This window comes from Macaca fascicularis, chromosome 14, assembly GCF_037993035.2.
Source record: "Macaca fascicularis isolate 582-1 chromosome 14, T2T-MFA8v1.1".
Taxonomy (NCBI): domain Eukaryota; kingdom Metazoa; phylum Chordata; class Mammalia; order Primates; family Cercopithecidae; genus Macaca; species Macaca fascicularis.
The window spans coordinates 50,568,580-50,596,052 of record NC_088388.1 but is presented as its reverse complement, the minus strand read 5'-3'; the positions used below and the strand labels follow the sequence as shown (position 1 = coordinate 50,596,052).

The window sequence follows — 27,473 nt, the reverse complement described above, 5'->3', positions numbered from 1 at the left end:
TGCTGGCTTCTATTGGTCAAGCAAGGCATTAAGACCAGATTCAAGGGAAGGGGAATTAGAACTCATAGAGAGATTTCTCTGTAAAAGAAGTAGAAAAGAATTTGTAGCCATCTTTAATCTACCCCATCCTGTCAATGCTATCTGCATTTTATGTAACCCCTTTGCACAGATGAGCTACTCTACTACGTCTGACTACAGAGTTTCTATCCAAAACTTGAAGGAAAGGTCTCACAATATTTTCCTGGCTCCTTCTGAGGAACTCATGCCAGTTTACTTTTTGAGAGTTTACCTCCTTTCTGATAGATTTCACTGGGTTGCAGTCTGTCTTTTTCAGATTGACAGACAATGAAAAATACATTTTTTCTTTTCTAATTCCTTATGCAGAGAAGTGAAACTACAAGCATCTCCTTAGCCCCCTTTTAATCCCTTTTCCTTGGTTTTTAAGATCTTATTTTTTTTTGTTTCATATCTACCTAGTATGCATTTTAAGAAAATGTTTGTCATTCAGCCTCAGCCTATCTTCTTTTATTTATTTTTTTCAGTCTTTCACCACTCTTCTCATGACATTGAGTGAGGCATATTTTTGAAACTTTTCCAATGTCTTCTTGATTTCCTGAAAAAAAAAAAAAACACCTTGATTTGTAGAGACTGTGTCAGTTTGAGGCAGATACTAAGGTAGGAGTAGATAGGAAATTCCTATGATGCATGCAGAGGAGGAAGCAGAAGCAGGCATGGAAAGCCCTATTGCAGGTCTGACATCTGAGAAAGAAAAGGAGGAAGGAAAAGACTCAGACAGGGAATCAAGCCAAAGTCCCCTGTTGGAGGAGTCCCCTGTCACACAGTCATGTTGTGCTCAGTTATAACTAGGAGTAGCTTAGGGGAAGTGTGGCCTTGGCAAGAACACAGGGCATATCCAGAGGGGCAGTTGCAAGGCCCCCACTCACAAGCTTAGGTTACCAACACATAGTGTTAGATACGAAGGGAATGGGAAGCCAGGATGGAGACCCACTCTCCTATTTGGCAAAAACTGCTAATGAGGCTGGACAATAGCCTTACCTTGAGGCTTCAATCTCCACTAGTCCAGGTGAGACCCTGCCTACATTGAAGGAGATGGATTTCCTGACCTTCAAAAATCGGACATCGAATTCAGAGGGGTCAGGGCCCAGCTCCTCCCTAGACCACATAGGTAACCTTAGTCAAGTCTACATCTGTTTCCTCCACTATGAAATGAAGATTGGACAGATGACTTCCAAGGTCCTTTCCAGCTCTGACAAATGGTGATATTTAGGGCCTTGAAGATTTCAGTGGAGCCTTTGATCTCATATCTTTCCAGATTTACACTGTAAAGGATGCTTACAACTTTTCTTTGTCAGAGATCTGATTCACTGAGACATATCTGAGGTGTAATTACTGTATATATGTGTATAGACATTAACATGAAATTATTCTCAGACTTAAATTGTCTAATATTAGCAGCTGATTGCAAAAGACATTGGATTTGAATTGTTTAATGTAATGCTAATTTGCTTCAAGTGCAAACACTAATCAGGAACATTAGGTAATTATCATTTAGGTACAGGACCCCAATATATGAAATCTGCATTTTCATGTGAGCATTAGTATCACATGTGTAGCTGCTTACGGTAACAGTGGGAAGAATTCTAAGAAGTGTGATCATTACAGGGATTTGTAGTGACAAATCTTGGTTATTAATTTTACATTTTGTTGAATTTCTAATAAGAGGCATCTATCAAAACTTAAAGCATAATTTTTGTATTTAATGTAGTTTGATTAAATACACACTTTATCTTAGACTGCTATATCTAGATTAGCACGTTGTGCATGTGTGAGGAATTTCATAAATTTGAATAAAGAAGACAAAAGGGAGAGCCACTTACCTTGAGCCTCAAACCTCCTAATTGTAATCATTTTACAAACAGGGAAACCAAAGTGTAGGGAGCTTAACTGCACAAGATCACAAAATTATAACTGCTTACAATTTTATTTAGTTTCCACCTGGCAGCTACCTTTAGAAATCCTTTATATATATTGACAACCTTAAAAAATGGGCACAACCCCCTTAAAAGATAGAAATTGTTATTTACACCATTTTATTTATTTATTTATTTGAGATGGGGGTCTTGCTATATTGTCCAGGCTATTCTTGGACTCCTGGACTTGAGCAATCCTCCTGCCTCAATCTTCAAGTAGCTGGGACTCATAGGCACTTGCCACTGCAGCTGGCTTATTTTTACACCACTTTATAGGGGAGGAAACTGAGGCAAAGAAAGGCTAAGGTGCTCCAAGTGTTGCTCTTAAGTATCTTTTCCATAACACCGGTGTTTAATTAAAAATAAATTTCATTTTAATGTTTTAAACTGGCAACTGAAAGCGCATGGGTGGCTGCTCAGAGCACCTAGGTCTGGAGGTCTTACTTTCTTGCCTGAGGCCCTTGAAGGTTGCTCTTCTCAGTCTCTAGATCCATTCTTTCTAGGAGAAAACTTGAGCTACTGGTATTAATTAGCAGGAAGGAATCCTTTATAATCAATGAATGACATGCTCCACGGCAAATGGCTGATGATGAAGTGGTTTCAAGTTACACGAAAACCTTTCCCTCAGAAATTAGCTAAACTTTTCTAGAAATAATCTTTGTATCTTTTTTGTTAATGAATCTTTCATTTGCTTTCCTTCCTGAACCTCTCTTCTTGGTCTTATGTTCAGTCATTCCCAGACCCTCTCACCGCTAGCCTTAGGTTCTTCAGCCTTGATGAGTATAGCATTCCTCACCTAGTTACCCACCCTTTGACAGGATTCCCAGTGTTGCTATTTCGTCTTGGCCTTGCCCCCCAAGCAGCAAGCTATTGGAGAGAGCAAATGTCCAATAAAAATATCCCTGAAGCAGTAAACTACTGTGAAGCACTTCTCTTGACTTAACCCTTGAACCCATCACCCAGCTGGAGTTCACCATTGGCTAAGAGCCATTCAAAATGAGCAAATTCTTTGGTCACAGCTATAGCCACTCATTGGTTTTCAATTTGATGGTTTGTTAATTTAACTGATGGTTTCTTTTCTCATTAAGAACCAGTAGATTCACAAAATGGTATTTGCTGAGCTCATCAATGTTGGGAGCTGATTTTCTGAGGGACTAGGGCAAGGCTAATTATGGCCTATATCCCAAGGGCTTGAAATTATCCCATATCTCTAAAATGTAGCTTAGACCTCTCCCTAACTGATACCTTTCCCAAAGCTAGAACCTCATTGCCCTCACAATGGGACAGTGGCTAGGGGCAGGAGTAGATTTCATGGTTGCTATTAGGAGCATGGGCCCACTGGTGTTCCATTAAGATGAGCAGAGGGTAGAGGTGGTGAGTAACTAGCTAACTTTTCTCTCCCTTCTTAGGCACTGGTGAGAAAAATTGATGCCTCAGACAATATCTACACCACAGAGTCCACCACAGGGAACCTGTTCAGCCTGACCCAGGAGGGGGCTCCCTTGTGCCGCATCATAGCCAAGGTGAGCTTCATGATTAGGGGTCAAAATGGCAGGCCTGGGGAAGTACGAGGAAGCTCACTTGTTCAGTGGGAATAGCTGGCTCAGGAGGTCTGTCTTGGCCCCTGCATTAGCTGCCGAGTGACCTTGGGAGAGTCACTTATCCTATCTGGGCCTTGGTGTCTGCATTTTTAATAGGTGGCTAGCCCCTCTGATTTCATTTCTTACTTGAGACAGAAATCTGGTGCCCCCAGAGCCTCTATCTTCTTTCTTTATGTGGTATATGTTATAAATATCAACCATCCTTCTCCATCTCCACATATCCTTCCCTTCCTGGCAGCTGTGGTGTCCCTGAGGTCCATGGGATGTGGTGATGTAGTGAATAAAGAGATCATCTGGCATGTGGCATTTTGGGTGATCAATTGACCTTATATGGCTCCCTGACATCATGGTTGTAAGACATGGGATGTCTCAAACCCAGTTCAAAGAAAAGTTTATTTTTCCATATAGACTTGTGTATGGTTTAAGCTCTGTCCACATCACTTAATGCTGCTGCTATGACAACCTATACCCCATAATAATTAGCAGTAGCATTATCAGGAGAAAGAGGAGGAACAGGTCTACAACCATGACCTTTGCCACAAACTCAGAGGTTTGTTCTCTGGGTGCCCTTAGTCTCTTTTTATGTCCCCTTAGAATCTTGTGATTCTGCCTATGATCCTTGGAAAAGCAGGAGGAGACTCTGGGTCCTCTATTGTTTTGTCACCAAAGATACTGGCCAGTGTTCAACAGGCATCAAGACAAGATGGGGTCTGAAATACACTCAGTCTCTGCCTAAGCTTTCCTACTCCTCCCCAAAAAGGAGGCTATACAATTCTCTGAACAAAATAAGATGCAAAGATGTGCTCACGGAATACAAGAAGGGAGAAGAATGCAGGCTAAACTACAAAGCAGACTTGATTTAACGAATGCTTCTCAAGTCTGTTGGCATGTTTCTCCTTTTAAACCTTCCTGTCAGTTTCTCCCTCTCCTAGGCTGAAGAGGAGCCCAGAGATAGCCTCCCTCTCTCCTCTGGCTCCCTCTGTTGGTTGGGTCCTACATTCTGGCCATGGACTGGGGTGGTTGTGGCTGTTCCAGGTGTTTGTCTGAGGAGAAAGAAGAGAAGGCACAAGGGCATAAGTCATGGCCTTCATACCTTTTGTCTTTGTGATTTGAATGTCCTTCTCTCTTTTTGCCACTTGGAAAACTCTTACTCAGCATTCCACACTCAATTCTGTATTCTTCTTTATTGCTTTCCAGACACCCCCCCACCTGTGGTGTCTAAAAAGAGTAGCAGGCACTGTCTCAGCACTTACCATATTCTATTTTGTTATGTATTTTAAGCTGTGTGCTTTTCAAGGACAGAAATATCTGAATCATCTCTGTGTCCTTGGTGCCTCGTGCAATCCCTGCACAAAGTGGGTACTCAAAGAGTTTGTTGAATGAGAAAGTTACAAATTCACAGATCCAAAATCTTTGAGAGTTGGGAGGGAATTGAAGTTCATTCGACCTTCAACTTCAGTAGGAGTTTCTGAAGGGCTGTTGAGTATCCAGTGGGTCATCCTGTATCCAGAAACAGGTTCACTGGGCATGGAGTATTTTAAATAGACCCCCTTATTTCCCTTCTCTCATGTCCCCAGTTCTAATGCAAGTTCTCAGGGTACTACACTCTGAGATATACAAAGCTAGTATGGTACTCTCTAATAACATTTATACTCAGACTAGATTCATATGTATTGGAAAAGAATTCACATATGTTTGACTCTGTTATATTTCTGACACTACACCGACAGGGTCTCATGTAATTGTCATGATTCTGTGAGGAGGGTAGTATTAACATTTTGTACAAATGAAGACACTGAAGAACAGAGAGATTAAATAAATTGCTGAAGAGCATATAACTATCAAGTTGAATTGCAGGTATTCAAATTGTGAGCTTTGATTCCGAAGGATTCATTGCACTTAAATCATATGCCTGGGAGTAGGTCTAGGATTTGTGAGGCCAGAATCTTATAGAATTACTGGGGCCTTACTTAAGTAAAAGATTATAGAATTCCGAATTCCAAATTATTTAGAAAAGTGAGTTATTTAGAATGAGAAAATAATTCAAGAATATTTCTGGAAGGCAATTTTTTATTTTTTAACCACTTTTTAAAAATTATTATACTTTAAGTTCTAGGGTACATGTGCACAACGTGCAGGTTTGTTACATATGTATACATGTGCCGTGTTAGTTTGCTGCACCCATTAACTTGTCATTTACATTAGGCGTGCCGCCTAATGCTATTCCTCCACCCTCCCCCCTCCCCCCTCTCCCCACCCCATGATAGGCCCCAGTGTGTGATGTTCCCTGCCCTGTGTCCAAGTGCTCTCATTTTTCAATTCCCACCTATGAGTGAGAACATGCAGTGTTTGGTTTTTTGTCCTTGCAATAGTTTGCTCACAATATTGGTTTCGAGCTTCATCCATGTTGCTACAAAGGACATGAACTCATCATTTTTTATGGCTGCATAGTATTCCATGGTATGTATGTGCCACATTTTCTTAATCCAGTCTATCATTGATGGACATTTGGGTTGGTTCCAAGTCTTTTCTATTGTGAATAGTGCTGCAATAAACATACATGTGCATGTGTCTTTATAGTAGCATGATTTATAATCCTTTGGGTATATACCCAGTAATGGGATCACTGGGTCAAATGGTATTTCTAGTTCTAGATCCTTGATGAATCGCCACACTGTCTTCTGGAAGGCAATTCCATACTAGGTTGGTTTGCAGGAATTCACCTACATGAGAAAGTGATGCTAACCACATTAATATATCCCACCAAAGTAAAACAAAGCATGCCTCTCACACTCAGCTTCACGGCTGGATCTGAAAAATGCCTGCAGCCACTCCAATACTACATTAGAGGAAGACTGAATCAAAAAGGATGGTGGTTTTCGTTAATTACAATGGGAGTTGTAATTCATTAGCTTCATGGTTAACTTGCCCCTGAACTCGGCGTCAAGACACTTAGAGCAAATATAGGCAACTGGTAGCCCTAGGACCTCAGAAAGGTCTTTTGTTTCTGGTTTCCATTCTTTTTCACTTGAAATATGACATCACCGTTGGAGACAGAACCAGCGATCTAATTGGTAGCAAAGTTATGTCCTTCAATAGACTTAAGATGCTAGTCACAGGAAGATGCCCCAGCAACAGTGGTTCCCAGTGCCTACTCTGTATTGCAATCCCTCAGAGAGTTTGTGGAAAACCCAGATACTTGTGCCATATCCAAGATTCCCTGGGGTCCTTGGGTAAGACCTGAGAATCTTCATTTTAACAAGCTCTACAAGTAGTTCTAAAGCATGGCCAGACTCAAAATCACTGATCTAAGCCTGTAAAGCAATCTTAATAGTAGAGCAGCATAAATCCTCATCAACTCTCGTGAGTGGAGAAGTGAGTTATATGTAATAGCAATAGCTAACATTTGAGTGTTGCTGTGTTTTGTCTTTAATGCATTACATACTTCCTTTCTTTTAAATCACAAAACCATCCTATGAAGAACGTACCATGTTGTTACCATCAATAGTTGAGGAAATGGTTTAAGGAGCTTATTCAGGATCATACAGCTGACAAGGGGTCAAGACAGAATTGAACCCCAGTCTCAGCCTCTTTAATTTTAATTCAGAGTTCATGGTCCTAAACACCACAGTGGTGACTTCTGGTTCAATCCTTGACCCTTCAGGTCCTTGAGCCAAAGTGTGACTCAGGAGTTCTCAATCCTGGATACACAATCGAACTCTTAGAGAGCTTTAAAATTTTTCGGATTCTGATTTAATTGGTCTGGAGTAGGTCCTGGGATGAATATTTTAGCTTTCCAAGTGATTCTACTGTGCTATGTGGGTTGAGGATCTCTACTCTCTTTTGGGAGTCATTTAAATGTATTTAACCTGAAGAGCTTGTAGTGGTGTTGGGGCAAAGGGGATGAAGGAGATAGCATTGGATCTGTTTTCTCCAAGGATTCTGTGACTCAAACATTTAACTTAGTCAAGAGGGTTGACTGTAGATTTTTGTCTTGGTGCTGTTGGGGAACAGCGAACAGCTCCAACCTCTGAGCTGAAACTGACTTAATGTTAGTTTGATGATTAACTCCAAACAGTAAGTAGCTGAATTTCTTTTGGAACAATTACCATTTTTCCCATTCAAAATGAGTTGCAAACACATGCTGGGTTTGGGTTCTCTGTGTGGATCTGAGGTAGTCTGGGTGGGATAAGGACTTCTTCTGAATGGCGCATGGAGTCTGAAGAGATTTTATGTTTTGTAAAGAATGGGCCTTAGAAATTTCCTGGGAAGGAAACTTTGCTTGACAGTAGCTCTGAAGCTCTGGGTGTTCTGTTTCAGGACCTGAGCACTCAAGGTCTGTTTCCATGTGCCGCTTGATATAGACAGCTCCTACCACCTGCCAGAATTTGAGCTTCACGTTCAGGAAAGCAGAGAGGAGACATGTATTTGGTTGTAAGCCAAGATAATGTTTGGCCTCCTGCAGATTTAGTCTCCTGTCAGGACCAGGCCTTAACTCCAGTTAAACATTAATCCCAAACATTTCCAGTGGTAGAAACAGGGGAAAAGGCCTGGGTTGGGATGAGAGGGCAGCTCTCATCCCAGCTCTACTGCTAGCTCACTGAAGGAAGTTGGCCAGACCACTGGGGATTAACTCCCCCTTGGTACCTTTGTGGCCTGAGGATGCTGGACTGTATATTTAAGACACCTTCCAAATCTACCATGCTGCCTGGCTTTCCCAGTGTTTTCATGGGAAAAGTAAGGTTGCAATTTTACTTTTATCCTATTCCTTTTTAAAACAGAAGGCTAAGGTGAACTATTTGCCACGTTTAGTCATCACTTCCTACATTTCTGTCCACAGGCTTCTCAGCTGTTCCATCACCTCCTCAGCTACTCAGGGATCTCCCATGCCCCTAGCACTCCTCTGGGCTCTCAAGAGCCATGACCAGGAGTTGTTTAAAGATTTGGAATGATCATTTGATTATTTACATGGGCCACACCCTCCAGAGCCTGCCAAGAGAATACTTGAGTCTTACTGAATATTAACAACAACGATAATAATTACTATTTATTGGTGGCTTCCTATGTGTCTAGGCCCTGTGCAGGGACTTTCACACAGTTGTTGTATCTTGTCTACATGACCCCTCTGAGAAGTGTATCAGTGACCCTGTTTTACAGGTTAGAACTCCAGGACTCACAGTGGTTGAATACCTTGAGCAGTCGACACTTGAAACTAAATTTGTCCAGCTCTAGAGTCAGTGCAATTTCCATTTCAGCAGCTCAGTTGGTTAAAATCTAGAGTCTTTCCCTTTCCAGGCAAAACCCTGCTACAACAAATCTGTCTCCCTCCTAATCAGTATTTCCTCTTTTTCTGCTCCTGGTCCACTGCACAGTAATCAGCTTGCTTGCTCTGGGTATGAGGCTGGTGGAGGTCAAAACTGGGAGGCATTGGCAGGAGCTGGGGACAAATGGGAGAATATGAGCTTTCTGAAGCCAAAAGTGATCAACTCTGATGATGATGGTTGTGATGACAACTGTAGTAGCAGTAGTAAAATAAATTTAGTTTTATAGCGCTCACTTTGTGCCAGATAATGTTTTAAGGGCTTTATACAAATAACGTATTTTAACCTCCCAATGATCCTCTGTGGTAGGCAGGATCTACCCCCATTTTCCAGGTGAGGGAGCTAAGACAGTGAAAAGGTCCAAAGCTAGTAAGTGACTGAACTGGAATTTGAACCTGGCTGTTTGGCAGCAAAGACTACGCATCTCGTTACTGTTCTGAACTGCTTCTCAGCAGCCCCTCCTCTTCCTCTTCCTCCCACCTCTCCTTCCCACTCTCTTCCTTTCTCCCACCAACCTTCCATGCCCATTGTTTACTCAAGCATGATGCTATACTTTCTATTCACCATCTCATCTGATTCTCCAACAGTCTTTTGATTTGTCATAATTATAATTCCCATTTTGAACATGAAGAAACAGAGTTTCAGAAAGAATATAAATAATGTATTCAAGGTCACACATATGAAAGCAGAGCTGGGATTTTTTTTTTTTTTTTTTTTTTTTTTTTGAGATGGAGTCTTGCTCTGTGCCCCAGGCTGGAGTGCAGTAGCGAGATCTCGGCTCACTGCAAGCTCCGCCCCGCTGGGTTCACGCCATTCTCCTGCCTCAGCCTCCCGAGTAGCTGGGACTACAGGCGCCCGCCACCTCGCCCGGCTAATTTTCTTGTATTTTTAGTAGAGACGGGGTTTCACCGTGTTAGCCAGGATGGTCTCGATCTCCTGACCTCGTGATCCGCCCGTCTCGGCTTCCCAAAGTGCTGGGATTACAGGCTTGAGCCACCGCGCCCGGCCGCAGAGCTGGGATTTTAACCAGGTCTACAGATTCCAAAATCTTAATCTCAACCTTCTGATATTTCAGGTCTAAAGGATGAAGTAACAGAGTGTTGAAGCAGAGAAAAAGATTCAAGGAGGACTTCCATCTTTCCAGCTCATCTTTTCATCTATTTTTCTGGGCTGGAAAAGGGAGTCCTTCCTGAATCTTCTCTCTAGGAGAAGATGGGAGACTAATTCCTCCTATAGAATTACTGTGTTTGGGTTTCCAGTTCTGATAGTGATGCAGGAGCTGGAAGTCCCTGGCATGCCCTGCACAGCATCCTCACCTTGGATGCTCAGTAGATGTACCCAGTGTCGTGACAGTGTGGGGCAGTGACCTAGTGGCCTTCCTCATCCACCTCTTTGCTGCCTGCTGTTTTGTTTGTTTGGGTCCTTCATCTATCTTAGCTGCCTCTGGGAGAAAACATGGGCAACCTGTCTGAGGCTTGTCCTCTCAGCTTCTTGGGTTCCTCTGAAGGCTAAAGAATAAGCCCAGACCTCTCTGTGATGATGGTGGCAAACTCCATCCCTTCCCCTGTGCAGGGCACAGAAAACTCCTCTGGGCTTCATCAAAATTATCCCCCCCCCACCACCAATAGCTCCTCTGTTATTCCTTCCAGCACCAGCCCACACACCCCATAAGTGATCTCTTCCCACTTTATGACAGCTCATCCCAAATCTCTCTGAATAATTCATACTGTTATGTGGCTGGGCTTTGAGCCCAGAGCTTTCTATAAAATTAAACAAGCTTTAGCCAACAATGTGATTCTGCTAGCTCAGGCCATTCCCAGCTTCACTCCAGGATGAGTACTGCACTTGGTTCTTGAATGGGGGCTCCAGAGTGGTCCTCAAGACCAATCCATCTTATTTCCTCTGTGGCCTCCTTCCTTCTCTCTCCTCCCACATATCCTAGCCCTCAGGGCCTCCTTCATGAGGAGGTGAGACATTCTTCTAACCAGGAAGCCTCACATAGCCTGACCCTTATACACTCTCCAGAACCAGGTTCTAGGCCTTTCCACATGCACTAACTCAATTGCACCCCCAACAGCTCAGATATATAACTATCATAGCCCATTTTTAGCCAAACTTAACCAGCAGGAAAGCCAGGATTTGGACCAGAATCTCCTTCTTTCGGATCCAGGAATTTCCCCCTCCCTCTCCTGGTAGCTAAAAGTGCTAAGAAGGCCGTTTTTCACAGGCTTGAGAAAGAGGTAATGAGAATCCAGTGCAAATGCATGCAGAGGCTTAAATATAGTTGTGCTGGGCTTGGTGCCTCCTGAGCCAAAGGAGGGCTGCCACATTCATCCTGGCTCAGGCCTCATGCGCGTTCTTTGGCACTGTTTCTTCATTGTCTGCTTCAGATGTAAATGTCTATCAATCAGTCATCTCTCTCTCTCTCATCTATCTACATATATGGAGAAATAATAGTTATACAATATGTATGTTTAAATATAAGCACACATATATAAAAATATATATCCATATATATGAATGTATATTTACATCTGGAGGAAGGCTAGAAATGACCAGCAGGGCTGGCTGAGGTGAGCTTAGGAGTTCCATTTCTTTTCTTCTCATTCTAAAGAGTAACTTGGTTTTGCTTCAGTGACTCTCTGAGGTCTGTATGTAGAATCCTCTTGCAGATGTCCCAGGAACTATGGGAAAGTAGGAAGGCAGGAGTAAAGGTTATGGAACGAGGAATCAGACGGGTAAGTGTCTGTCTCATGCCAGACATTTTTATTGAAGTAATTATGTGCACTTAAAATCAGAGTGGTTCTGTCTTGACCCTTCTACAACTCCCTACCCTCCAAGCACGCTAGGGCTTCTGCTCTGTGTTCTTTTAACCCTGCACCCCCAACCACATGTCATTGCCCCTCTACCCAGCTTTATACCAACTTTTAAAATCATCTGCCTTCTCTATGAGACCATGAGTTTATTAAGGATGGGACTGAAGCAGTCTTGCTCAGTGTCCAGCGTGATGTCTGGCTTATAATAAACCATTAACATTTGTGAATGCGTGAATGAATGTACTAGCCCTAAGTTATGCCCTTTCACACCAAAAGAAATGAGGGGAATTCAACCACCCCAAAGAGAAGTAGGAATATATAAGTTGTGATCACTATTAGTTGATTATAAAATGTCAGAAATTATGAACTGCTCCAGAGTTGGGTATCTTCATCTTGACCCCTGAAGTGACCAGCAACAAAACTCTTAGAATGAAAAGGGCCCACGAGCCTATCATTGTGGGACGGAGAGGGAGGGAAGATCTGGGATTGAGCTAATTTGGTGACCCTGTGCTGGGCTGCTTCTTCCAATTGTCCATTCATTGTTTTATCAGCCATTCACTGCTGCATCCTCAGCATACATGGAACTGAGCCTGGCACATAGTAGGTGCTTTTGTTGTCAGAATTCTCAAAAACCTGACAGAGGATGGTCTTTTGCTGAACTTGCCTTCTTCCTGTAACATTTTGCTTAGTTTTGGGAACTGGTACAAGGAGGTTAGTTAGACCCAGGAGTGATGAGGTTAAAGGCTAGTGCCCCGAGGGACCCAGTTCAGATCAGTTGCTCATGCATTCTTTACTGCTGCCAACCCTAGGCACCCTGCCAGCCTTCAGGGAGGAAAAGAGGGAGAGATCTGGGCAAGGCTAGATGTGGGATATCCAATTCCTGCCACTCTAAATGCCCCAGTTAGTGTTGCCACTGGTTTGCTTGGCACCTTGATTAGTCACTCTAGTCATCTCTTGGCTCACTTTGCTCCCAGAGCTAAGGTTGGCTCCAGTGATTATTATGAGTAAGTCTGACTAGTTAGCAGGGCACCTGGACAATGAGCTCTGCACTCCTAGATTCTTGCCTGATGGTAGACACTTTACTGGAAAGAAGTTTCCATAAACAGCTCTCACAAAGGGAAAAGGACATATTCACCACACTCAAGAGCTGAGATGATTGTTTTTGAAAGGGTTGTACACACACACACACAAACAGGAGTAAAGGAGTGAAAATGAAAATGATGATGTGAATATAGGCTGAATTATTTTACCCATCTGGACTTCAGTTTTTTCAATCAAAAAATGGCAGGAAATGGTAGTGCTAATATAAATGAAACCTTTTTTTTGCCTGCTTCCCACAGCAGTTGGAAGGATCCGAGGAATAGCCTGGTGACTGTTAGCAGAGGGAGATCTAGTCAGTTCCTCCCACCTGCCTCAGTTGGTTTTTAGGACCTGCTTCCTGTGACTCCAGGCCTGCTCTATGGGGGGTTGCTCCAAGGGAGTTGCCAGATGTTTGGGAACCCTGTTGAAGGGTTCTGATCGCCAGCCCTAGCAAATATGCCTGCCTTGGCCCCTGGCTCCCGAGCCCCAGAAGCATTTATGGTATCCAATCTCCAGCTTGGACTATAAAGGGTAACATTATTTCTGGAACCAGCATTTCTGGGTAGCATACATGTGAACATGTGAGCGTAAGTGTGTTAAGTGTGTGCGGGGCGGGGATTGCTGGAGGCAGGGAGGACCCGAAAGCATATCTGGCAAATCAGGGATGTCACTTATTCTTGAGTTAGCCCCAGACAAGGTCACACAGTAATAACATGATGTGATATTTCTTTCTTTTGGCAGGAGGGTGGGGTCGTAGCACTCTTCAAGATTTGCCGGCAGGACACTTTCCGGTGCTTATACCCCCAGGCGCTCCGCACACTGGCCTCCATCTGCTGCGTGGAAGAGGGTGTCCACCAGCTGGAGAAGGTAAGGACAGCTGGCTGCGTGGTGCCTGAGCTCCTCAAGCCAAGTAGGGGTGAGGGCTAGGCCTCATGGTAGCCATCTGTTCCTTTTCATGGAGCAAATGCCCTGAGTAGTCCTTTTCCCAGGCACCATTTGGATAGGGCTGCTGGGACCTGGACTATGGGAGCTGGCGAAGAGGTGAAGGAGATGGGGACTGAGGAGCCTGAGCAGGAAAGGCAGGGCTCAAAGGGACACTCAGCACTTCCTAGGTGGGGTGACACCTGGGGAGACTGCTGTGGGTGGAACATGGTAGAAGGCAGGCAAGTCAGAGGTGGTGCTGGGGTTCAGGGTGGTTGATTCTTCACCCACAGCAGGCCTCCTGAAGATGGAAGAGGATCCAGATCCTGGGGGCATAGAGTGGGCAAGAGCAGGGCAGCACTGGGTACCTGGGAGAGCAAGTGGGACTCCTCTTCACTAAAGACCAGTGGGCTTGGGTGAGGGAGGTGGAAGCCCCAGTCCAAGTGCTCGCTGGGCCAAGATGGCATGGGAGTAGGGTGGGGTTAGAGAAGGAAGGCGGTGATCAGACAGGCCCTAGTGCCTCTGCTCAAGCCTGATCTATGGTGACATAACTAATTCCAGCCACCCCTGACCCCTTCCCTGGTTGTGGGGCTGAGGCTGCTCCTCTACTTAGACATGTGTGAGTCTGAGCTTGTGGATATGCTCTTGGGGACTCCAGCCAGGAGGGCTGGGTGGCAGGGGCTGAAATCTGGGGTTTCCCAACCAAGTTTCCAGGAAAGATGCTGAAAATTCTTATAGAGAAGTGGAAAGGCCTGGTGTGTCCTGGTACTATGGTGGTACCTGCAGGATTTGGGGGAGGATCTGAGTCTGTTCATGTGAGCTGGTCTAAATGGGGACAGGGGCCAGCAAACTGCTATCTGTCCTCTGCCTCCATGTCCCACAGTCTAGTCCTGGCAGCCCAAATAACTCTACCCTACCCTCAGTTTCTTCACTTTGGTCTGGACTCCTAGACAAATGGTCATCTTACTTTTTACCCTGCCTCCTCCCAAATCTACTCAGATTATCGGGACAGGGTCATAGAATCATGAACTTAGAGATGCTCTTAGCTAAGGATGGAATGTGGATAGGGAACCTGCTCATTTTACAGATGACAAGGCTACAGGTCAGAATAGGGAAGTAATTTGCCAAAGGTGACAGAGCAAGATAGTAGAGGAGCTAGTGCCAGCTTTTTAGACAGAGTGCCCTCTTCCCACTGGGTTGGAAGTTTTCATATCTAGTTGCTATAAGCACTAGATTTGAAGGTGAGAAATCCATGCTTACTCCTTCATTGTGCTACTCATTGGGTAGCGAGGCTCTGAGGAGAGAAGTGACTAACTCAAGGTCATATATCTACTAAATGAGAGAACCAAAAGCCAAATCCAAGTCTCATGAGACTGAAACCAATTACAGTTACCTCTATTCCGGTGGCCTGTCTGATTGTGTGAGCACAGACATGCTATGCGTGTGCTCTCTTATATGGCAAAATAGAGGAATGGGGAGGGTGGTGAGAGAGAGAGGGAGAGACAGATGGTGGACTTGATAAAGGAAATACATTGAGCATCCTCAACTTCATGTTCGGAATAATTCCCTCCCTTCTCCTATAAAACTTGTCCTTCCTTGGATAGTGTACAAACAACCAAATGGGCTTTGTTTCTCACCTTTCCTGTCTGGTTGGCAGGGAAAATGGGAGGAGAAGATAGAAGGAGCTTGGGATCACCAGCTCTCCGAAAGCAGCAGATTGTATGGCTTTAGTGAGCTTGCAGTGCAGAAGGAAGTTTTCAATTCAGGGAAGAAAAACAACAGCGTTTTTCATTTGTTTGTTTAGAGCTGAAAACATGTGCAGCTGGGACAGCTGGAGGCATTTTTCCTTTCACCTGTCTGATGCTGCTCAAATGCCAGAGTGCTTTAATGTGTCTTTCCCAATACAGATGGCCCAGGTCCTAGCCTGGGATTCAGACCCTGCCCAGTTGAGCAAAAGGAGAAAGAGATGCTCATAGTCTAGGGGGTTACTACGTGCCAGGTGCTGAGCTAGTCCACTACATATGTCCTTTCATTAATGCACCAGAAACTTGTGAGGTGAGCACTATTAGTATCTCCATCTTAAAGATAAGGAAATAGAATCCCAGGCAGTTTAAGTGACTTGCCTAAATAACATAGTAAGTATTGGAGCCAGAATTTGGACGCACATCTGCCATAGTCCAACACCCAGTGTGTGTCACGACCTCACTAGTTTAATGGTTACTCTGAGAGCACTGAAAATGTCCCTGAAGCTTAATCCCAGACCACCTTGCTGTTCCTGGCCAATGTGCTAAGCCCTCACACCCCCAACTGGCATAGGGGATAGTAGCTTACCTGGACATTTCTCCCCTCCAGGACAGATTGCTTATAATACACAGACTCTCATGAAATATTTCCTCTGTGCCGGGCACTGAAGAGGAATAAGACTTACCCTGGCAAGGGCCCCTGAGTGTTCAGAAATAACAACTACATTGTATGGCAGTTGTAGAGCTTGCAAAGTGACCTCGCATGGATTCTAATTTCATTTGATGCTTGCTTCAGATTTGAAAGTGTCCCCACAGTATGGATGAGAAAACTGACATCCAGAGAGGTGAAATGACTTCTTGTGTGAAATCATACATTATGTAATTCATTCATTCCGCAAATATTTACTATCTGCTATTTGCCAGGCACTGTTTTAGGCGCTGGGAGTATAACAGTGAACAAAACAGACAAAACTCCTTGTCTTCATGGAGCTTACATTCTAGTCTAGAAGATAGCAAGTTATGGTCCATGGGCTAAATTCAGCCTGCTATCTGCCTTGTATGGCCCATGAGCTAAGAATGATTTGTTTTTTCATTTTTAAATGGTTGGAAAAAAACAGAAGAAGAATAAAATTTTGTGTCCCATGAAAACTTATGGGAAATTCAAAGTTCAGCCCATAGTTTTATTAGAACACAGCTACACTCTATTGTTTGGGTGTTCTCTATGTGCTTTCATACCAAAACAGCAGAACTGAATAGTTGCAACAGAGAGCATATAGTCTGGAAAGCCAAAAATATTTACTTTCTGGCCATCTGTAGAAAATCCTTGCCAAGCCCAGTTCTAGCAGGTAAGGAGGATGTCATGACCATGATGAGAGGAACAATAACTAACATATATCAAATACTTGCTTTGGGCAAGCACTTTGCTAAGCCCCTCCTTTCATCAAGTCATTTATTCCCTGCCATCCTGTTATATCCCCACTGCTTACAGAAGAAAGGGAGACTCAGAGACACGAAGCAACTTGCTCAAGTGCACACAGCTAAAAAATGGCCCAGGCAGTAATGTAATTCCAGCTTTGCTGGGCGAGAGCCAGCCTGGGCTGTTAACCATTTTGCAGACCCAGGACTCAAAATCTGATATTGTGAGGCCACTGTCCATGCTCTTTTCCTCCATATCATGTTGCTTCCAAAGTTGTGAGAAGTTCTAGAGACACCTGTGAGGGCCTTAATCTCCCCCACTCTCCACCTATGTGCCCTCCCTGGGTCCTGTCCATGCTTGCCACCCTCTGTGACCTGGGCTGCTCAGCCCTGCCCACAGAGGCTCTGGTGAGGTTGGCCATTGTCAGTGTTGAGGATGGAAGATGGTGAAGACCAGGCACAGGCTGGATTGTAGAAACCACAGAGTGACAGGTGAGTGAAGGTGGAATGGGGAAGTGTGGTTCCCTGGGGCTCTTGCCAGCCACCCACTCACTGGGCATGGTTCATGGCCTAATTAGATCACATCAAAGTTCCAGCCTTCCCCTCCTGATTTACTGGCCTGGCCTTCTCACTGAGGTTCGCTTAATTAATTGGCAGTGGGAAACGTGCTGGATTTGGTGAAATTCATCTCTGTTGTGTGGCTTCCCCCTCCTTTCCTTCAACCTTGAAGAGGTTCATTAAATCCTGCACAGTCTCCAGCGGAGTTGTGGGTCTAGACAGGTCACTGCATCCATCCCAGTTACTGCTGTGTCATGCCTGAGCCTTGCCCGGTTTGGGGGACTTGTGTGGTCATAGATTCAGTCATGGTCTCATTCACTTACTCACAGGAAGTCACTTCATCTCTGCTGCTTCATTCCTTCTGTTTGCCAGTCAGTCATTCACTTACTTTTAAACTCACTCAAATTCCAGTGCTTTAGGACGGTGAGGCAGGAGCATTGCATGAAGCCAGACTCGCCTGGGCAATATAGCTAGACACTGCTTCTTAAAAAAATAAGTAAAATAAAATAAAATAAAATAATAAGTAAACTTACTCACTCATTTGTTCTCTCACGAAGTCCACCATTAATTCACTCTGCGAATTCCTTTTATCATTGAAGCAGCCTATTACAGTGGGGAGACCGGGAACTAGAGTCAGGCAATCCTGGGTTTGAGCAGATTTTTCTCACTGTGAGCTTGGATATGTTATCCTGGGAGACTTTCTTAGCACAGTTTCTTGATCAGTAAAATGAACCTATAAAATCTTCCTCATGTATAGTAATATGATGCTTGGCACAGAGTAGGCAGTGAATAAATGGTGGCTACTGTGATTGTGGCAGGTACAATGCTAATCACTGTGACTCTGAAAATGAATGGAAGGTTAGGGTCTGGTGGGGAAGGGAGGGCTGGCATGTGGGAGAGGGGCTGGCCTGGTCAAAGTTGCAGTGAAGTGCACACATGGAGAAGCTGGGTGTGGTGGGGGGATGAGTCCTCACAGCCTTTCCCTTTAACAGACGAGGAAACTGAGACTCGGAGACTGTGTTTCCTCAGTCGTGAATGTAGAGCTTGGATGCAAACCCAAGTCTGGCTGATTCTAAACTCCTGCTCTTTCCTCTGCTACCTGGGGAGAGCTGGTCCTTCTGAGGCAAGGACTGCAGAGGGATGACTCCCTGGGAGCTGAGTTCTCTGTGTTGGCCTGGGCAGGGGCCAGACATGGACACCCACCAAGCAGGGATGGAGGCAAGATGCCAACACACAGCAAAGGCCTCTCCACGAGTGTCTGACAGGCCTTTTGAGGCCCCATTCTTTCTTTTCAGAGCTGTCACGTGGAGGTCTGGTTCATCCGGGCTGCAGCCTCCCCACATCCTAAGCTTCAGGACATCTGTCCTTCCTTCCCTGTGTCCTCATCTGACATCACTCCTCCTTCCCAACCCCTGTGCTGGGCTCTGGAGAAAAGACAGGCTCCCTGCCTCCCAGGATAGCTGATGGGGAGAGGCCCAGCAGGACGGACAGTGGTAAGGGCTGTCCCGTGGCCATCAGAGGCTATAGGCAGGAGGCCCCACCTCTGGTGGGGTTGCCAGTGTAGGCAGCACCAAAGAGGCAATGAAGCTGGTCCCAGAAAGGCCAGGGAGGAGCTCCCAGGCAAGCCGAAGGAAAGCAGTCTTAACAAGGGCAGGGGCAGAGGGGACGCCACAGCAGGGAGCCACCCCGTGGGGCTCCAAGTCTTTCAGGGTCTCTGTGTTCAGTGAATTGGGGGAGCCCCAAGGAGGAGGCAGTAGTCTCTGGACCTCACTTGGAAGAAGACTTGAGGGAGAAAATGAGGGCCAAGGGGGGAGTAAGGGCCCCAGAGCCACACAGTCCAGCAAGAGCAGATGAACCCAACCTGGTAAGGGTGGACGGCTCACGGTGGCCTTCTGGAGGACTGGAGCTGGCAAGGTGAACTACCATTACCAAGTGGGAGGATTGCAGGGTTTGGGGAAGGCTGAAGAGAGGTGAGGGAGCAAGTCACTTCTCCTGTCTGAACCCCAGCCTCATCTTCTGTAAAATGGGACTAGCACCTTACCACCTCCTTTATAGGGCTGCTACGGTGATGCAATGAAACAATATGGGTGGGTCTTGCAGCAATGATGCCTGCATGGAGAAAGCACTCTGCCTATGTTTGTTTCCTTTTCCTCCTCCCATGCCCATTTGTTTCCACTTTTTCAGGTTGGTCTGGGGAAAACTTCACATTGCCCCCAAAGGACCTGGTTGTTGGGGATTTTGCAATGGTTTGGCAGGGTGCCAGATGCTCTGAGTGGTGAAAGGGAAGGTCAGGGCACTGCTGGTTCAGGGATTGTGGTTGGATGGGGCCAGGTCAGGATGGGGTTAGAGGGGGCTGCAGACTAGAGCTGGACTGGGGACTATGGTCTGGATGAGGGGCTGGAGATGTTAGGGATAGGAAGCTACACGTCTATGGCCATAAGGCGTGGGGGGCACTGAAAGCCCAAGGCTCAGACAACCTGCAGGACAGTTCTGGTCATTGTCTTTTCCAGCCTTAAGACCAGAGATGGCCTCACTTTCAAAAGCGCATCCTTTTATTCTCACCCCTCCCTTTTGTTTTATTTTTTCAAATAACGAGTTAGTTCACCCTGTGCTGGAGCCAAGGGGGGAGTTTAATGAAAATCAATACAGAAATTAAAGATGAGGGGAGAGCGGGGAGGAGGGCTCAATTTCAAGTCCAAGAAGAAAATCACCAAGGGCAAGAGCTGGAAAAACTGCTGCCTGTCTCCATTCAGCTCCCTCACGCCCCACCCTTATTTCCTGGGGCAGCTTCTTGGCATCAATAGGCCCTGACAGCTGAGGTGCTGGGCTGAATGAGAGATGAAGACAGAGAGGCCTAGACTGAGCTCTTGAAGTCCCAGAGGCCCTGGGCAGGAGGGAGTGGGCTGCAAGGGGGGGTGGTGCGGAGGCTCTGTGGCCCCAGCTGCTGTTTTACAAGAGTCTCTCTCCACTCTCTGCTCCCTATATGATTGCAGATGGTCAGAAACAGCTATTTTTTGCAAAAAATGAATAAAAAATTCAAGCAAGCAAAACACCCTCACTTTAATCAGTTTTTCTCACCATTATGCCCATTTGCTTTTCACAGTCATTTTGTAAGGAGGGCAGGGAGAGATGGTCACCTCCATCTTATTTACAGAAGAGCAAATTGAAGCTGGAAAGGACAGAGATACTGGGAGGGACAGAGGCTAGACTGAGAACCCTGCGTTTTTGCTCCTAATCCTAAGTGCGCCCCCTGGTCCCATTAGGTGAATGATGTCATAGTGTGCAGAACCCAAGGCAAAGCTACTATCTTGCTAGAGTTGGTTCTAATATATAAGCCAGGCTGGATAGAGACAGAGGGGCTGTGAATGCAAGGCAAAAAAATCTGCTTAATCTGTCTTGCAATCCTGTCTTTACCTCGGAGTAGCTTTTAGAGAGAGGGAGAAAGAGAATGCCTCTGAATGAAGGTTGCAGGTGCCTCTTCACCCCTCTTTGGCACTCAACCTATCTAGGATTATCAGCTTCCTCCACTCCTCACCCCCAAACACTAGCCTTCAACTCCCATGGGAATGGGCTAAGGCTTTGCAGAGAGCCCCAGGGTCCCAGGTTAGCTGTCTGTGCTGTGACTCTGGCTGACAGGCAGAAAGGAATTGGGGCTGGCACTGTCACTGCTACTCTCCCCAGCCTTGCAAGGGGGCAGGGCCCATGACCGAGCCTTCCCAGAGGGATTGTGGCTTGTTCACTTTCGACATGCCAAAGCTCCTGTCTGTCTGTCTTGATGGCTGCGGTGGGGGCTTTTAAGGAGGCCAGGATGCAAAGAGGCAGGAACTAAATCAGCCACACTGCCCCACCGGCCCTCTTCCCTTCTAACAAAGATCTAGGCTGAGATTATGGGCCAGTACTTTCCAGACTGAAGGAAGGCCTTGCTGGCTCGGGGACTGTGCCTTTCCTGCCAGGTCCAACCTGAGTTTGGAGAAGGGATGGGGCTGCCAGGCAGTCCGGATGCCTAAGTGCAACAGTGGGTTTGCAGGAGCAGGCTCCGTCCGCGGAGGCTCGGTGGGACCCCATGTGCTGTGCAACAGCGACCCCTGGTGGATAAGAATACCAGTGGCAGCTCCATCAGGCTGCCTGGGGTAGGCTTCTCCCGGGGCTGTTGAGGCTGCTGGTCTCTGGGCTCCAGGACCAACAATCAAGGCCAGTGTGTGGGGCGGAGTGAGTGGGGAAGTAGGGGAGGTTTACAAGTTCAATTTTTTTCCTATGTGGACACCCAATTGAGCCAGCACCGTTTATTGAAAAGACTATACTTTCCACACTGAATTGAAGTGATACCTTTTTCTTTTTTTAAAAAATAGTGATATATGCATGAGTCTGTTTCTGGATTTTTTTTCTGTTCCATTAGCCCTTTTGTTCGTCTTGTGCCAATAGAGCACTGGGCCTCTATAGTCTAATACATTTTTCTATTTGGTAACATAAATTTACCAACTTTGTTCTTCTTTAAGATTATCTTGGTAATTCTTAATTTCTTTGCAGTTTTATATACACTTTAGAATCAGCTTGTCAATGTCCACAAAAATACCTGCTGAAATGTTGATTGAGATTTTTAAAAATTTAAATTTTTGGAAATGGACGTCGTTGTTTTTTTTTTTTTTTTTTTTGGAGACGGAGTCTCACTCTGTCACCCAGGCTGGAGTGCGGTGGCATGATTCTGGCTCACTGCAACCTCTGCCTCCCGGGTTCATGCGATTCTCCTGCTTCAGCCTCCCAAGTAGCTAGGATTACAGGTGTGTGCCACCATGCCCAGCTAATTTTGTATTTTTAGTAGAGATGGGATTTCACCGTGTTAGTCAGACTGATCTTGAACTCCTGACCTCATGTAATCCGCCCACCTCAGCCTCCCTGACCTCAGGTGATCCGCCCACCACAGCCTCCCAAAGTACTGGAATTACAGGCATGAGTCACTGTGCCCCACCAGAAATGGACATCTTAAACAATGTAGAATATCCTAATCAATGAACAAAGTACATATCTCTACTTCATACAAACTGTCTTTAATTTCTCTCAGCAATGTTTTGAGTTTTTAGTGCTGGCATCTTGCACATCTTTTTTAGATTTATTTCTAGTTATGATTTCATGCAAATGTAAATGGTGTTTTTTAATTTTTATTTTATGTTGTTGCTAATACATAAAAAATACAAATTTGATATTGTATCCAGTAATATTACTTGCTATATTTACTTACTGTTTTTAATAGTGTATAGATTCATTAGGGTTTTCTATGTACACAATTATGTCATCTGTAAATAATGACAGTTTTGCTTCTCCTTTTTCAATCCTTCTATTTTTGCATTTCTTGTCTGATTGCATTGGGCAGTATGGTTTTAAATGAGAGCAGTGATAATGGATATCTTTATCTTGTTACTGATTTCAGGTAAAAAGCTATCAATATTTAATTTATTATTTTATTATTAAGTATGATACCGTTATTATTTTAAGGATTAAAAATGAGGCTCATAGAAGGTGGATAACTTGCTCATTTCACCAAGTCAGCAAGGAGCCCAGGCTTTTCTTGCTCTGAAGGTTGTGCAACTTCCTGGTATTACAGATATCTCTGAAACAGTGCTGCTCGACTCAGGATGTCCATGAGAGTTACTTGAGGAGTTTTACAAACTAATGATACCCCCAGCACTTTAGGAGGTTGAGGCGGGCAGATCACTGCACTCCAACCTGGGCGACAGAGTGAGACCTTGTCTCAAAAAAACAAAAACAAAAATAAAAGCTTAATGATACCAAGACTGCACCACAGACCAATTAAATTCAAATTTCTGGTGGTAAAGTCTGGGTATATGTGTCTTTAAAACTGTCCTAGATGATTCTAATTATCTAAGAACCAGGCTGAGGACCACTGATCTAGAAGCAGATTGGGTACAATTCAGATCCCAGCTGCGCCCAGTAGTGCTTTGCTGAAAACTTGGTATGTTGTTATCAGCACATGCCTAGAAACCCTAGCCCGAAGAGAAATCCACCCCCAAAGCACCTTCAGAGCATCTGTTTGAAAATCAGCTATAGGGAAAATCATCTGCTTAATAGGGAAATTATTTACTCTATATACTCTTAAGTTATTCAATCCATAATTGCTTTCCTCCTTAATAACTCATCCCCGCTTTCTCTGCCTATACATCTCTTTCTCTCTCTACGTCACTGACTTGCCTGCCAAACTGGTTGTATAATCCCTTTCATTCATTGTTCCATTCCATATTACACATTAATATTTGTGTTTTTCCATTTAGCTTTTAACTAAAGATTCTTGTTTGACATAGCAAAAGAAGTTGAGTGCTGGGATATATTAGTTTGGAGGAGGATAATATTATCATCCTGAAGACCTATTTTAGCTTCGGTAGCTTTCTATGGAGCTCTCAGCTCTACCACCACTCCGTAAAACAAACACCTCATTGTATAAAGGGAGTCTTTAATTAATCCCTTAGACTGTTACAGACGTCATCCTGAACCTTGTCCCTATCTGGTGTACAGTCCACATTAGCATTCTGCCTCTGACCCATGGGTTTATTTATTCCATGAAATGCTTTGCCCTTTCCCTTGGGCTGTCTCTTATCTTTGCCTCCTTGGACATGACCCTTGCTCCCCTTTCTGATTATAACTGAATTTGCCCTCTAACTATACCCTGGACAAACAGGTCCATCCTGCCTAGACCAATGAGCAGGATTCCAGTCACTTTGTGATTCCCACTCATCTTGTATCTTCCTGCAGTCTTTAGGTGTCTGGAAGGACAGAAAGAAACAGAAAATTTGGATGTCTCTAGGTCACTCTCCTGCTCCTATGGCTGAGTTTTCAGTGCATTCCCATGATTCTGTTTAATTGTTACAATCCAGCAACCAACTGTACCTCCTTTTCCTTAAAATTAGACACATAAAACAAAACAAAAAAAACCTCCCTAAAAATCAAAACTAAGAAAAGCAGACTAGCACCAGTGTTATATAATGGGCCTTTGTATATTAGCCTGTGTCCTTTAGATATTTGCCTAAAAACCACCACTGGTGCTTTTCCAATAATCAGTAGGAGAATATTGCCCATAAACCGGATATGATGCTTACTGTACACTTTGGGTTCTTTAACTGCAAGTGTTCTGCTATGGTTTGATTGTGTCCCCCAAGGTTTATATGCGGGAAACAACTCTGTTTCCAACCCAGTGCAACTCTGTTGAGAGCCGGGACCTTTAAGAGGTGATTAGGTCATGAGGGCTCTGTGCCCGTGAATAGATTAACGCTATTATTTTGGGAGTGGGTTAGATATCTTGGGTGTGGGCTCTTGATAAAAAGAGGAGTTCGGTTTTATGGCCCCCAATCCTTTTATGCAAGATCTCTTGCCCTTCTACCTTCCACTACAGAATGACACAGCAAGTGGGCTCCTGAAACTTGGACTTCACAGCCTCTAGAACTGTAAGAAGTCAGTCTCAGGTATATTTCATTATAGCAGCATAAAATAGACTAAGACAATTTCCATGCTCTTCCTCCCACTCCCTGGGAAGAATCTCAGCATTTGCCAGCCCCTTCTGTATCCAGACTCCAGGTGCATCAGCTCTGCTGCCCAGATGATGACCAGGCCAGGCCATCCTCATCACCACTTGCATGCCCGCCCATGAGGAAAGTCTGGCTTCAGGCCCAGGCCCATTCCATTCCATGTAAAAGCTAATTATCTATAAGTGCTTCCAGCAGCAATTTCTTTAGGGATGTGAAAGTGCTTTGATTAGATTGTTCTCTTGGCATCATTAAGTTTACAACAAGGGATGGGAAGTGGGTGATTTGGGGATGGAGACTTTCCTAAAGTGGGACTTGTGTTTGGGGTTGCTGGCCTCAGGGTGGGCTACTTCTGGGCCCATCATGGGAACTAACCTGGCCCTTTCACCAGCTTCTCCTCTTCTCCCCAGAGGCCCTAATGAGGGAGGCATGGGACAATGAGTGAGGAGGCCAGAATTGGAGTCCTGGCCCTGGCATTAACTTGCCATGTGGCCTGGGTAGTCTCGTCTCCTCCCTGGGCCTCCATTTCCTCATCATTCAGCCCATACTTCATCAGTAAACTGCTGTGTGTTACGCTTCAGCTGGATGCTGAGAACCTAGAGAGAATTTGGTATAGGAGCTGCCCTGAGGGCTCAAATCTACTTGGGGAATATGCATGTAACCGGATGAGACCATCTAACTTGATAGGTGTTCTAGCTGAGGTCAGACCACAGTGATGTGGCAATGGGGAGAACAGAGATGACCTCTTCTGGGTGAGGCAGGTGCATGCATGTTCGCAGAAGAAGTGACATTTGACCAGATCTGAGAGGGGAGCAAGGAGGGAAAACAGGGAAAATGACCGCTTCAGCTTTAAGTGAATTGGGTTTGAGGTGCTGTGGAATATCCAGGCAAATTATGTTTGGAATTAAATATAAAATGATAAGATAGCAGTTTGGAATGTAGATGTGGATCTCAGAAAAGAGGGCTAGGTTTGGGGGTCATTGTAGGGAGTCACTGAGGCAACTTGTGTTTGGGGGCCTTTGTCTGATATGGAGTAAACAGGTCTGGCTGCAAAACCTGTTATATGCCAGTTGAGATGAATGCAAAGGAGGAGAGGCCAACAGAGCAAATGGTAAAAAGTGGTGAGCTAGGGAGGAGCCCAAAATGTGGCATCATAAAGTCTCAGCAGGAGATCAGGGCAAGATGGAGAGAACTGAATTCTCAGGAGCAGTAGAGGTTACAGAGAGGCCAAGTGAGAGAGGAACTAAGAGATTGAGATTTGCATCAGACAATTTCTCAAATCCTTTGTAAGCATATGATTTCTCTCTCCCCTCTCTCACTTTCTCTCTGTCTCACTCTCCATTTTCTTGTTGCTGTGTGTCTTTGCGTCTTCATCTCTATCTTTATTTCTGCTTCATCTCTGTGTCACTGTCCACGTCAGCACCTATCACAATGTAGGTGCTCAGGAAATGTTTATTGAACTATAGAAATGCAGGGATAGTACTGACTTTCTCTTTATTCCCTTCTGAGGAGTTGCAATTGTTCATTGCATTGTTCCTAGTCAGTAATCCAAACAGAAATCACTCCCATTTTAAAAGTCCTGGTTCTGTGCTGCATGACTGAAGGATGTCTAAACAAGTGGTTAAACTTTGGGCCCCAATCCAAAGAGCTGACGTTCTTGCTGTGGTCTCAGTCCCAAAAGAGTGTGCAGAAAGGAGTTCTGGAGAGAAGCCCTGTCAGGAGGCTGGGACAGGCAGAAGTGGGGTGAACCTAGGATTCAGGGCCCCAAGTCAAGGAGCCATCAGGTGGGGAGGGGAGGGAATGATGGTGCCACCATGTGGCAGGCACTATACATGCATTCTCTCATTTAATAATTCCAATGGTCCTCTGAAGTTGTTACTTTTAGCCACATTTTATAAGGAGAAAAAAACCTGTGAGATTGGTATTATTCCTGTTTTACAGATAAAAGCTCAAAGTAGGTGTATTAGTCTGTTCTCACATTGCTGTAAGGACATACCCAAGACTGGGTAATTTATAACGGAAAGAGGCTTAATTGACTCTCAGTTCCACAGGACTGGGGAGGTCTCAGGAAACTTACAATCATGGTGGAAGGGGAAACAAATACATCCTTCTTCATATGGCAGCAGCAAGGAGAAGTGCAGAGCAAAGCAGGGGTGGGTGAGGGGAAGCCACTTATAAAATCATCAGATCTTGTGAGAACTCACTCACTATCACAAGAACAGCATGACTCAATTTCCTCCCACCAGGTCCCTCTCATGACATGTGGGGATTATGGGAACTACAGTTCAAGGTGAGATCTGGGTGGGGACACAGCCAAACTATATCAGTAAGTAAGAAAATTGTTCAGCTAGTAAAGGATAGAGGCAGGATTCAGACCTGGGTAGGCCTAACTCTAATGTCTATGCATGTTCTGATGCTACAGGGATTGCCTCAGGTGCTGGGAAGCCCAGAACCCAGTGGTGTGGGGCGCTTGAGTGGACTCCTACTATGGTGAGCTG

At 44.9% G+C, this 27,473-nt stretch overlaps 1 protein-coding gene across 3 annotated transcripts in view; it reads left to right on the top strand.

Annotated features, from left to right (window-relative positions):
- INSC (INSC spindle orientation adaptor protein) overlaps positions 1-27,473 on the top strand; it is a 132,395-nt gene that overhangs the window by 76,735 nt on the left and 28,187 nt on the right. For 2 of the 3 annotated variants that reach the window (XM_005578537.4, XM_005578538.4), the window contains exons 6-7: positions 3,401-3,514; positions 13,551-13,676. In XM_005578537.4, coding sequence (XP_005578594.3) covers positions 3,401-3,514; positions 13,551-13,676 — 240 coding nt within the window. The remainder of the gene's footprint in view (positions 1-3,400; positions 3,515-13,550; positions 13,677-27,473) is intronic. The other variant, XM_045371540.2, reaches the window with a different exon arrangement.